At 38.8% G+C, this 13,980-nt stretch overlaps 1 protein-coding gene across 5 annotated transcripts in view; it reads left to right on the forward strand.

Annotated features, from left to right (window-relative positions):
• Window positions 1-13,980, forward strand: part of plekha6 (pleckstrin homology domain containing A6) — a 70,013-nt gene that overhangs the window by 13,331 nt on the left and 42,702 nt on the right. For 4 of the 5 annotated variants that reach the window (XM_086117789.1, XM_086117782.1, XM_086117784.1 and 1 more), the window contains exon 6: window positions 2,988-3,088. In XM_086117789.1, the coding sequence (XP_085973915.1) occupies window positions 2,988-3,088 (101 nt within the window). Of the gene's footprint in view, window positions 1-2,632; window positions 2,816-2,987; window positions 3,089-13,980 lie in introns of those variants that run through there. The other variant, XM_086117787.1, reaches the window with a different exon arrangement.

A 13,980-nucleotide genomic window follows, 5' to 3' on the forward strand; every position in this document is an offset into this window, starting at 1 on the left:
CTGTCTCACCGTGCGCATGGGTGGGGGTTTCTTTGTGATGATGCACCCATGTTTACTCTGAGTGCAGTTATTAAATTGTCAGGAGAGTGCAGTTACTAAATTGTCATAAGAGTCTGAGTTGAGGCAACTGCATGTGCCAAACAGGAAGACGGAAAAGTAAGTTCCACTGAGCGCATGGGCACCAGTTTACCAAAATAGGGCCCGATGTATTTCAAGATGCAAAATCAGCCAGTGAAATTTACATCAGCTTTGATTAATCTCATTCCAATTGCTAAATGTTTGTAAATGCATACACCCTTCCCAAAATGTGCAAAATTAACTGCACTCAGTGTTTGGCAAAGGTAGTCCTTAGTGCCCTGCAATTGGTTGGCAAGCAGTTATGTGTGTACCCCGCCTAATGCTCAAACACAGTGGGGATTGGCTCCAGCGCGCCTATGACCCTCGTGAGGATAAGCGGTTTGGATAATGGATGGATCAATATTTGCATTACGGAGGAGTGAGAGATACTACTGTATATATTTTAATATAATGATTTGTCATGCATTCAGTAGAACTTGTATGGTTTTAGATGTTATCATTAAGATTAAGATATCCTTTATTTGTCCCGCAATGGGGAAATTACAATCAGAATTCAGAAAGGAAAACGCTGGGTAGGGAGAGGGAAAAAAAACCACGCTCAAACTATCCTCTTCTGAGGATAATTTAAGTCCAGGATAAAAAAGACCCTAGCACATAAATAAGCATTTGACAGTTACAACAAGTCACAAGACATAACATGTAATAAGGGGGAGGATGAATGGGAGGGGGGGGAGGGGGGTAACCGCGACGCGCCCGAAATGACCAGCTGCACGGTCACCGTTGCGCTCCGCATATCGAACCACGTCACGGGGTAAAAAGAATCGGAGCGATGAAGACGGTGATGTGCCCATTTGTAAATTCACACAATGTGTTCATTCCCTTCCAAAAAAAATTTTTGATTCAATAAAGAGTCGGATTCATAACTAATGTGTTATTTCAATTATTAAATCAACTCAACAACATTAGGTGACAATAAATTGCAATTCCCTGTCGTGAACGCTTGGTGAGTGGCTTTTAAAAGCTAATATGCTAAAGACAGGAATCAAGAAAACAAAAATCAAAGTCATGTATCATTTGCCACAACATATAATTCTCAAGATAGCATGTACGCCCTCTGGGGCCATAAGCATGACATGAAAGCAAAAAAAACAAACAAAAAAAAACAACAAAAATATGGAGGCTACTTGGAGACACACACTTTTGTGCCTTTGATCTTGCCGATGCACTTCCATAAGAAAAGTCCAGTGTTTTGGAACTGATACCCATTTGAGTTGAATAAAACAATTGCTCATCTGTCTCTGTCTTTGACCACAATGGCACTGCTTCTAAGCAGCACATAAAAAAAAATAGGCCATATTTTTGTTTTTTTTAGTGTGTGTACTGTAGTGTACTTTAATTTTTGGTAGTTCCTTTATGGTTATAGTACAGTAATACTAAAATGATGTAAATCAGCCATTTCTATTTTTTCCTTCAGAAAAGCCAGGTCACAACTTGTTGTATAACACCTTTCTACCATCAACAATATTTGCTTTACACCTACCTTTAATATATATGACCTTATTCACTGATTCACCAAATAATGACACATTCATTTCCAACTTTTCCACATTCGCCATGTTTTGGATGGGCCTTGTCGAGATGTTCCTTCTCCTTTTATCTACTTCATTCATTGTCCTTGCATTTGTTGAAATGATTTTGCATATAGGTTTCAGCATAGGTTTTATCAGGCATGTCCTTCCTGACTCCAACCCATATTTCTGGGCTTGGGACCAGCACAGAACTGGACTGGCGTGCGCCCGGGTCCTCGGTAAAAGGCCCATTCACACTTTGTGACAGAGTATCAGAAGTGATCAATATTTGGTTGGAGGACCATTAAAAAGTGGAATTTTCATGAAAAAAAAAAGGAATCAATCTACCAAATTATAATTACCACTCGGCAATGTAACCCCCGATGGTTGAAACGGGAATATACATAACATCTATTTATTTTTATATTACATCTCTTTACAGTTGTGGCTGAACGATGCATTTAAGGTTTTCCTCTCATCAATGTTTCAAAAAAAAAAAAAAAAGACTTTAGACGCACTGATTTGCTTTTTAACATAGAGGTCAGTAATCAATGTTTTTGCGGCGGGGGCAAGGAAGAAAGAGGCAAGAGGTGCGCCCGCAAATATCACGCATGCACTCACGTGTACACGACGCTGAATCAGTGCGGACTAGCAGCAGGTACAGCTGGCTGCCGCCCGAAATTCCTGCTGCACTGACTCACATGGGCTGATCACTATCTTGCATGCGCGTGCGCACAAAACACACCCACCCAACAACCATGCGCGCACACGGAGAGGAGGGATCCGTGTATTGTATGATTGCACAAACCCTCCCCCTCCTTTTAATCTCTCTCTCTCTCTCTCTCTCTCTCTCTCTCTCTCTCCCTCTTCCTCAATACACACGAAACACAAGCACACCCCAGTCACCAGCAGAACGATTGGCCATGCAGAGATAAACATTCACGGAATAAAAGGTAGGAGAAAAAGGAAAACAAATCTATCCACTTGCACTTGCGGAGGTTTTAAGAAATCATGCTGACATCCATTATTCATTCAACATGAGTGGTTTTCTTCTACGGTGGTCCTATTTTTGACGACAGGATTCTGATGTGTGGGAGCCATTATAAAGTGCTTATCACATTTTTGAACGGACCATAATGGATACTTATTCTAGGAAACTGTCACTACGGGTAAAAGTGCATGTTCCAGAAGCAGCGCCAGTCCATTTGCAGCGACTTGTCTTGATTTTTCAAAAAAAACCTCATAGATTTTTTATCTTCTGCAGAATGCGCGTGTATTTCTGATCCTGTTCCTTTAGCTCTAACTGAGATGTTCACTATCATTTTTTTTCCTTCTTCACAGATGAGAAGGAGGACACTGTGCTAGGGAGTTTGCCTCTGCTCAGTTTCAGGATTGGAGGAGTGCAGCCTTCGGATAACATCACCCGCAAGTTTGCCTTTAAGGTCAGTGACATCCAAGCGAAGGGACGGATGGTGCCAAGAGGTTCATGTTTACAGTTTCATGTCAGGAACGTAACTGTGAAAAGACATCATTATTTTCTGCAATACTCAATAATAATGAAACAGTCCAGAAAATATACTTTGGATCATTTTTTTTCTACAGATATGTTATACTGCAATGTAGAAATATGCACTGACTGTTTTTCCCACAATATGTGATAAAATCTGTAAAAAAACAACAACAAAACAATCTAAGTGCACTGTGCAAGCAGCATTTAGTGATGTCTATGTGCGTTCTTTGGTTGCATTGCTGTGGTTGAACAAAGGATGATTTGGACCTGATTGGCGAATACTGAAGCTGCTGAGTTCATAGTTGGGCCTCATATGGTGTAATTTATGGCTAAAAATACCCGCTTGGGTACCACCTCTTCTAATGAAGTGTTGCTGTCTTCGGAGTACAGGAGTTTTATTGTGAAGCATGCAATTATTTTGCTGTCGTTTTGGGGGTTTTTTGGGCGGGGGTGGGGGGGGGGGGGGTACCAGTAGGGTCAGAATTATAGTTTACTATATTATGTTGCGCAACTTCATTCTTCACAGACATCTGGTCTTGGTCCGCCATACTTGTCCTTGGCTGAAATGAAATCTCGTAATACTTTATTTGCACTCTGCACATGCTTCGTGTGGTGGCAAGCAGGTTCATCAAGCTATTAACCAGAAAATGGCTTCCTTCAGACATAACTGACTGGTTAGGTGTGTATGGGAATAGTTCATGAGTTTTAAATCAACTGTTAAGAATTACAGTCCAAATAATACTCATTCAAACCTTTGCCGTTAGCCTCTCTGCACGCCGTCATGCCTGGCAAAAAAATGAAAGCCGGGTGGTACAGAGAAAAACTCTCCTCAACTAGTTGGCTTCAGCTTTAGGATGCTGTTGATCACTGCCGGTGTGGAGGATTTTATGAATAGCCACCTGACTACCAGTAGTTCAAATTTGTCCTCTGTAGAGGACATTTGTGAACCTAAATATCTCCCACCCAGTGCCTCCAATCGCATTAATTCCTTTTGTTACTCGAAAGAGGACATTCAGTGCTTTCCAATGATACCAAATTTGTAGGGGTTAGAAAAAGTAAGAACATGGCTTCCCTCAGTGCAAGCACTTTTTATGGGAAGAGGAAAAGTAATACTTTTTATCAAACACATTTTGTCTTGAAATGCTGTTGGCATTTTAATTATAAGACTCTTATGAACACGTTAAAGTGTTGTTTGAGTTGTTTTAAGTGTATTTGAGCCTGTTTAAAAAATGTAGTGGGATTTCAAAAATTTCTTCTGGAGTAGTCCAATTACTTCACATGGATTGGGGAATTTCAAAATAAATGTGAGTGGACAACATTTTTTTCCTGGTAGTCAGGAGGATAGGCACAATAACTTAGATTCTCTCTCTCTTTATTTATATATATACACACACTGTATGTATGTATGTATGTATCTATCTATCTATCTATCTATCTATCTATCTATCTATCCATCCATCCATCCATCTATCTTTATATATCCTGTGTATATTTATACCCGCGTGTGTATCTGGGTTCATCGACTGTTTCGACCTATTTCTAATTCTCTTCTGTTTTTAAGTTCTGTTTGCTAAGGCAAATACATGTGTGTCTACTTGACACATATGGCGAATAAAAGCTTTCTGATAGATTATTAGTATCGCGTTGGTCTGATCAGTGACAATCAGTTTTCTGTTCTTTGTTCTCAGAGTTCTTTGATGATATTTAAATGATATCGTACAGAAGGCGGGCAAGTTCAAGGCTGAAATATGTTCCTTCTGGCAGCTCTTAGCTTCTTCCTTTTAAGCAATTTTTTTCACCAATGATCAAGAATTCTACCTATTTTTAATGAGAACTTTTCTGAAAATATTGCAATTTAGATCGCTGAGTAGGTTACTTAAAAGTCTTGGTGATTTTTACATATCGCTTTAAAATAAACTACACCCATAACCATAGGATGAGATGAATTTATGCCAAAATGTTGAAAAGCATGTCAGTGGCGTATCCAACATGTTTGTGGTGTGTGTTTTTGCAAGGCTTGCACATTCTCACATGTTGTTAGGTCACATTATGGCCTTCCCATATAGAAGTCACACATTAGGTGGTATTGGGGAAGTCACGAACGCATCGATCTCCAGAAGCAGCACTACAAAGTCACCCAATGACATGCTACCGAAGTCTGAATCTCTGAGTAAATCTTTACATAATTAGGAATGTTAGTCTTGTTTCCATATCTGCATCCGTGTGAAACACAAAGCGATACATTTTGCCAGCCCTCTATATTTGTTGCAATCAGTGTTTGTCATTATGAGACCTTTCAGAACATTTTGTTCTTTTTGTTGACTCTTACATTGCATGTTCAGCATGGGAGCAAAGTCCAGCACATGTAGCCATTGCACACACACACACACACACACACACACACACACACACTCATACAAACCCTCTTACACTTGCAGCTGGGTCGGACTGCCTGCCATGGAGTTCATTTCATCGATGTTCCTGATTGGACACTTCGTACTGTTTACTGTCTACTGTTACTGTGTAAAGTAGTTAATATTAACAGAGATCAATTGCATTTGATGCACTTTCAAACATTTTCAAATATGAAAGCATACGCCACTGAGTAAGATATAAATGTATCAAAGACTAAAATCTCGTGAAGTGTTTTAAATGCCGGCGAAAGGTAAACCTAGAAATAATATAATAAGATATTTAAAGATGCGTAAGTCCGTTTAAAGCTAAACTAAAGGGAGCGTGGACAGTTGATCACAGAAAACGTCTAATTTCAAACAAACAGAGTAGAGTGAATCATCACTATTCCTTGGGCTTAAGGGGAACCACGAATAGCAAAAACCGGCATAGTGAGCACATTAGTGTGGCATGGTGCACTGCATGTCATCGTTTTGCAACCAGTAAAAATACAAATTACTGAGCTCAGTGGGTGAGCTCGAGTCGATTTTAGCCGACTTTGGGTGATAGGGGGAGTACACCCTGAATTGGTTGTCAGCCAATTGAAGGACACAAATCGACAAATAACCATTCCCACGCTCACATCCAGACCTATGGATGACAGTCGTTATATTAAGTCCCCTCTCTCACTGAACTGTGAATATTCGTAAGTGTTTGTGAAGGTAGCAAACGTGCTCCCGTCGAAAGACGTTCAGGTGTACTTTTCTTGTTACAATTGGTTCATGAAGCAAATGCATACCTGTCAACTTTTCAGAGCGACAACCTGTATAAACTACCAAAAAAATCCGTATAAAGAGCAAAAAATCCTTATAACATACCAAAGCATTTTATATGTCAAAATAACGGCAGAAAAAAACCCACAAAATTTTCAATGATATTTATTGTAGATCTCCATAATACAATGTCTGGTTAATGTCTAATCATCATTCTACTTAGTGGCATTACTGTGTTCAGAGTTGTATTCCGGAAATGAAAGCATTCGAGTAGACGAGCACCACTCTGGGCAAAAGCAAATGGAACTACCTGTTAGGAGGAAACCCCCCCCCCCCCCCCCCCGAAAAGCAGAGCTTTACGGAATCTTAAGTGCTTGCAGAAAGAGCACAGAAATACGTGGATAGGCAGGAGGCGGTGTGCGTGTGAGTTTGCGAATGGTGATTTCCATATTTTAGTCATCACTTTTCCCTGCGGCTTCCGAGATAAATGGTGTTTCACTGGCATCTGGCCAAAGCTACTTGCTTTTTATGTTAATGAGTGACACCAATTTTGCTGCAAATAATGGGGTTTAACTGATTGATTGTTGGTTGCTCAACAGAAACGTTCAGACTGGAAATGGGTTACCATTTATAAAGCGGAGACGAGAAGATTAGAACTGAGAAAAGTTCCCTTTCCTTCAAGTCATCAATAATTCTGAAATCATCGTATTATGTTGCAATTAATCCATCCACAATAAATAATAAGTAATACTTTCTCAACCCTGCAACACTGGAAACGTCATTGATTTTTGCATCAATAATGACACAATTTGATTTGAAATGTGCAGCGCTGCGGAAGAGTGGTTCGCGCTGTTGCCTCCTCGCAATAACATTCTGGTTTTGACTGTGTCTCCTGCAGTATGTGGAGTTTGTTCTCTCTCTGTGCTTGCATTCGTACTATCCATGTTTTCTAGCTTACTCCTGCGATACAAAATGTATGTTCAATTCCTTGAAAACTGCCTTTGTGTGCGTGTGAAGCAAAGAGTGGGCTGTCTGTATGCATCAACAATGTGTTTGACTGATGATCAGTCCAGGGTGTTTTCCACCTGTCACTCTCAGTCATCTTAAACATGCTCGCTGAAAGCCCTGAACAGCATTCAGCATTATAGACTGGATGGAATGAATGATTAGTAATTGAACATTACTTTTAACCCACGTAGTGTAGACCATTGCTCCGCTTTACTGTGTTCTTATTTCCAGGTGACTGTATGTAAAAGTCACTCTTCGAACAGTCATATTTCATACATCTGCTACATTCCTGTTGGCCAGCAAGTAGTTTTTATTATGACCTCCATTAGTTCGCCCCTTGTACAGTAAGGCAAGGCAAGGCAGCTTTATTTATATATTTCATACAGAAGGTAACTTCCCATCATTTAAAGTACAAAGCAACAAGATTTTAGAGAGCTGATTTTAAAAATGCTTTGAAAGACCTGAATCATAGCTATGGGAAAACAGCATAGTTTTTAACCTGGATTTAAAAGCATTTACACTTGTGGGTGATTTCACTTCTGTTGGTACCTTATTTAATTTGCAAGCAGCAGAACTGCTGACTGCTGCTTCACCATATTTTCTTTGGACTCTGTGCTCCAATAATTGACCTGAGCCCCACAGGTTCTATATTCCATTTCCATTTCTTTAATGTAATCATGAACTAAACCATTCAGCGATTTATAGACCACTAGCAGCATTTTAAAATGTATTGTACAGTTTACTGGAAGCCAGTGTAAAACCTTTACGACTGGAGAAACATGTTCTTGTCTCTTTGTTCTGGTCAGAACCCAAGCTTAGCGTTCTGAATGAGCTGCAGCTGCTTGATGCTCTTTTGAGGGAGTCCAATCAGAATCCGAACAAGTCTACTGAAGATAAAAGCATAGACATATTTCTCCTGGTTTGTTTGAAGCATGCAACCCTTTAATCTGGGTGTTTTTCAGCTGGTAAAAGGCTGTTTCAGTGATTGATTTGACATGACTGCTGAAAGATCCAAATTAATTCGCACCCCAAGATTTTTGACTTGGTTTTGAGGACCTCATGTGTGCTGGAGTTGCTACCATGCATATCCCAATAACGGAGAAGAGTGTGTGACTCCTTTAGATCACAGTCAATTTTAATTTGTTGTTGACAGGCTTTGAGTGTAACTTCTCTTCATAGGTATCCGATACAATATCCTGGCTACCATTCAGTAGTGCCACATACCCATCAATGATTGCGTAATGATTGTTTGATAGTGTTGTGTTGCTTGTTGAGTTAGAGATTACTATTTACAATGTGAATCATAAAGGTTTGTGACAGAGCAATTGTGTTTTAAAACTTAATTCTACATGCTAAATGTTCTGATTTTATTCTACTCAGTCTTGGTGCTTTTGGTTGATTTCTCAACAAGGGTACAATTTACCTGATGTAACAAAGGGCCTGTCTCAATTTTACGATCTCCCCCCAGGCTGTCATATAGAGGGATCATGTTCCAACGTGTCTCTTCCAAAGGTAACTGACCCAACTACTACTGCCTTTGACATGTAATGTATGTAAAATGACCCTCACATGACATGAGAAAATAAACTGAGGGAGATATGAACCTCCAAAATCGATAATAATACTGTTCAAAAACAAGATACATTTTTTTACAGAACACCACGTAATCAAAGCTTTCAGTATTTGTATCTTTTATTTTCACGTTTTACAGCAATCCATCCACTGATCATCAGTTGATCCTTTCTTTGGATACTTTGATAGGTTGTATGAAAATTATATATACTGTATATATGCCTGCATCGGTTTTCTTTGGGTATTCTAGTTTCCTCCCACATTACAAAAACATGCACGGAAGTTTAATTGATCACTTTAAATTATCCACAGGTGGGATTGAGAGCACGGATGGTTGTTTGTCTAAGTGTCCCTCTCTCTGGAATGACCTCCCACTGAACATTCGGCAAGCCTCCTCGCTGCCCATTTTCAAAACCCTCCTCAAAACTCACTTGTATTCTTTGGCATTCGACTCAGCATGACTTAGATTTGTTCTTGGTTTTACTGTTTGGTGCTTCCAAGTTGCCTTGATGAAGAGATGTTTTTGCCATCATGTTTTTTACTTGCTTCGCTCCTATTAATGGTTGGGCAACATGTGCCACTACGTGGTAGGGCTGTGCTGACCTCAGATGACATAGTTTTGTAAATAAAGTCAGTCAGGCCTTTTGATTCATGCTGGCAGAGCACATGTTAATGAGTCATCAATATTACACAGTATAATCCACAACATGGATTTGTCCTCCAAAATTCATGTCATGCCGATATCTCACACAAATTATTCCATGGTGCTTATTTAAACATGAGGGCGCAAGGTTTATCTTATCTGCATTTTGAACACCAACTATTTCAAGCTAATTATTTATATATTAATTTCACTAACCTAAGGAGCAGGGAAGCAGACGGGTGTTTTATGTGACCAGCAATCTACATCATGCACAAATCATACTTCAATGAAATCCGTGCTCTTGTTCATCGTGAACCATGTCCAACACAATTCCCATAGATTAGTGACTTTGCTACTAAGATTTGTTTTGTTCCCGCCAATCTATTGTGGACTTTTCAAAACCTGTTGGACCTGCAACTTTACAACCTGGCTGTTCAGACAGGGGTGTGTCCATAGCCAGAGGATATCTTGTGAGGAAAAAAAACATGTCAACTGTCGGTTTGAAAGCTTTTCATTTCTTAAGGTGGACATATTTTGAATATAGTTGGGTCGCTGGATTGCCTGCCGAGCCATTCAGGGTAAAACGACACTGCCTAGTAAATCTGATATTGACTGCATATTTCCTAAAATGTTTCTGAAAGTGAGCCATCTGAAGCTGTTGTAAGTGAAGCGTTCTGAATTTTTCAGATTTGTGACATCACCCTCCAACAAAATGTTTGTGTGACTGTGAGAACATCTGTATAGTGTGTGTATAGGTCTAATTCACATTAGTTCACCACAGTGTGAAATTTAGGGGTGTGTTTGCGTGACTTGTGTGGGCAGTGCAGGTATGCCTCACCCTCACAGTCTGCAGTTCAAAACAAGTGCCAGCCTGTGGAAAAAAGAGTCATCACATCTTTTGTTTTGTAATTTTTTTTTTAACCTGCTGTGATTGATTGGTGACAAAAATCAGCTAGGATATGCTCCAGCTCACCCACACAACAACCGCTGCAGCAGAAAGAAAAAGGATGAATGGATTTTTATTTATTGTCACTCTTCTTCTATAGGATAAAATACACAAGCTAACGTATGCCTACTCTGCTCACTTCAGATCTATGGGCGCTTTGTTGGTATAATCTTGAGTCTCCATTTCCCAACAGCATTGTGTTATGTGTTGTATTATACTGGACTGATTACTGATTTAAGTACAGATGGATAAACTCCACGGCCCTGGCATATAGATACAGTATATGAATTTTAGAAGCATTTATACCCCTCCCATGTTTCATTTGCACAACTTTCATGTGCCGTCCGTTGCAGTGACTGCACAATGTGTTCGTGGTTTGTTGTGTACTGTAAAAGTAAGCAACTGAAATAACGTGCACGTACACCCTCGTTTGTGGCTATGTTCAGAAGTGGCATTCACACTCACGTTAAATGGGAGTCAGCCTCGGTTTCATCATTTTTTAAAAACCAATGTAGAACTTTTTGCCTCTAATTTCGAAAGGTATGTTTGACACAAACATGGCACCAAAAGACCACCATACCTACAGTGCTTTCGGAATGTTTTTCTTCAGAACTGGGCCTTAGTCAGGGCATAGGGAATTACCAAGAGTTCCAAATACCAGCTGGTGTTAAAGCAATCAATTTGTCTACTAGAACATCTGAACTTCACGTGGGGTTGATGAAGGCAAAGCAAGATAGCTTTAGCTGTAGCCGACTCTTTCCTCCATTTATTTAGTTTTATTCAAATGGAATTTTGTGTTTAATTGGGATGCCTTTGTGAGGTATTAAAATCGGGTTGATGAGGTAAAAACTTTCAAATGTGATAAATATGCAAAAATAAGAAAAGAGAATTAAATACATGAAAACAAAAACAGAAGTCAGATATGAGAAAATCGTTTTATCAAGGCACTTAATTCATTTGCTGCAGACGGGATTTTTGGAAAAGGTTTGATTGATCTATCTATCTATCCATCTATCTTTCGATCTATTGATCTATCTATGTATCTATCATAAATATTTTACATACATACATAGTTTTTCTTTATGTTATTTTTTTTGTTGTTGACGTTTTTACTTTTACATTGCTTTCTAAATGAAATGATATTCTGAGTGCGGCTGTGAGAGGGACCGACTGATGACCTGCTTTGATTTAGTGTCTCTTCTGCTGACAGCACTCTGACTAAAATAGAATCTTCTTCACACATACTTCGTAAGATGAAAAATATCTCATACTTCTTAGATTTAAGCTTCCCTGTATTATAATAGTGCACTGTGGTGAAATAAGGATGAGAAGAAAAGAAATTAAATAAAATTAAATAATACTCATACATCATGTGCCCAGCCCTATCAAATGGTTGCTAAAACCAGTGAAATGTCCGTACTAGCAATTATCAATTTCCCTGAAAACATACATGCTGATAAGGTGATAATTTTAATATCCGCTGTTCTCTGTATCACTGTGGCCTAGATTTATGGTGGGTGGCCCACTCTGTGCATGTGGGTGAGTGTATATACACCCCCCCCCCCCCCCCCACACACATATATATATAATATATATAAAGATAGATAGATAGATATCCCCTCTTTCTGGCTGGAAAAAAATCCAGCATTTATAATCAGGAAGTGCAGCAGTGTCAATGACCAATTCTTACTCCTTGCACCTTTCCTTCCAAGGACAAACGCCATACTTAGACAAGGCTCCTCCTCTGTTGCTATGTTACTGCTGGGTGTTGCTGTGTAGTCAGTCAGCCCTATTGCATCATTGCTCTGTCACTGCAGTAGGCGGACCATTTCGGTGTTTCAAGCTGGAAGAAAAGGAGTCCTGTTTATTCGTGACATAATTTCCTCCTCATGTTGTTGCTGGATACATGAATACAGTACACATTTCAGCAGTGGGTTAACATTTTGTTGCTGTACTGACCCAAAATCATGCTTGGTATATTTAAAGGCAAATATGAAATAATTGCTGTTTATTTCATGATTATCATTTTATCTATAGTGTTCATATATATATATATTAGAGCTGTCAGTTTAGCGTGTTTTTATTGGCATTAATTTAAATAAATTTTAACGGGATTAATTTTTTTCTCGCGAGATTAACGCGGCACACGTCACAGTGGATGTTACGTTGCTCTATAAATAAACCAGAAACAAAACAACAAGCATGCTGCATAGGTCCAGCACGTTTGTTTTGCCAGCCACGGCAGCGCGAGACACCGAAAACGGATACTTAAAGAGTTTATGAATGGAAAGTTTACTTTTAAAATGTTGCCAGATTGTTCCACTGACAAGACCAAAGTTACCTGCATCATACAGGTATACGATGTATGCCACTGACGCGATTGTTACTTGTTTGGAACTATTTTGTGTGGAAGGTTACAGTGTTCCGTGTCCATATAAATAGAGCGGGTGGAGCTTCTCCGTGTTCGTCTGACAGTGACAGTGAAGTTCAGCGGTGCAGTGGTAGCGACCTAGCGAAAATAAAACGTCTCCAGTGTTGTCATCGAACTAAGTGTAGTCATCCGAAATGATGTCTACACAAAACCGTAGAGAGACTTCCGCGCAAGAAGGACCAACAGAATCAACATAGCCTGACTGCTGTGTTCAAAGCAAACTTGAGAAAAACGAAGTATGCAACCATGGTTTAAATCCATTATAGGCTGAGTACTAGTTTACCTTAGATATGCACTTTATAATGTTATATTGCTCTGTTTTGATTCCATAAAAAGAGCTGTTAAAGCAGCTGTTGTGTGACAAAATATTTTTTTTCACTGTTGTTGATGGACAGCAATATTGTGTGAGAGATTATGTGTGAATAACTGCTCCAAGTGAAAAATGTTCATGTAAAATTGAAATTAGAAATTGTTATTTCAGTAAATATTTGCATTTTGCACAAAAAAACTGATTCATGATTCCATGTTGATGAGAGCATTAAAATGGGGGAAAATAGGACTAAACAATATAAAAGGAAATTCAGAAACGAATAAAAAATGCATGAGTAGTCATGATTAATTTTTTTGTTCATTTGAGTTAATTATGACAGTTGGATTTTTAATTAGATTTGTTTGTTTGTTTGTTTGTTTGTTTATTGAACATAAAACATATATACAGTAATAATTTGACAGAAAATAAGGTAGATAAAAAAAGTAAAAAGAAAGAAATCAATCTTCATTCAACACAGTTATTATGTTCAAGGGAGTAGGAAGAAGTAAAAAACTTATCTAGTCCTACCCCGTTATGTGATTGTATCTAATAAATCATTTTTATATCAATCAGAAAAGAAAAAAGTAAGAAGAAAGAAGTCTCCATTAAGGCTCATACTTTACCCTTAACCGTGATATTTTTACAACTTTTGGTTTGTATCGGGATTATATACTTCCACACCCTGACACTCTTGTGTCAATTTTCTCTTAAATTCATAATGGATATTTATATACCTTTCTCTATTTATCA

The sequence above is a fragment of the Hippocampus guttulatus genome, chromosome 8, assembly GCF_054856545.1.
Source record: "Hippocampus guttulatus isolate MCC_2025c chromosome 8, RoL_Hgut_1.0, whole genome shotgun sequence".
Taxonomy (NCBI): Eukaryota; Metazoa; Chordata; class Actinopteri; order Syngnathiformes; family Syngnathidae; genus Hippocampus; species Hippocampus guttulatus.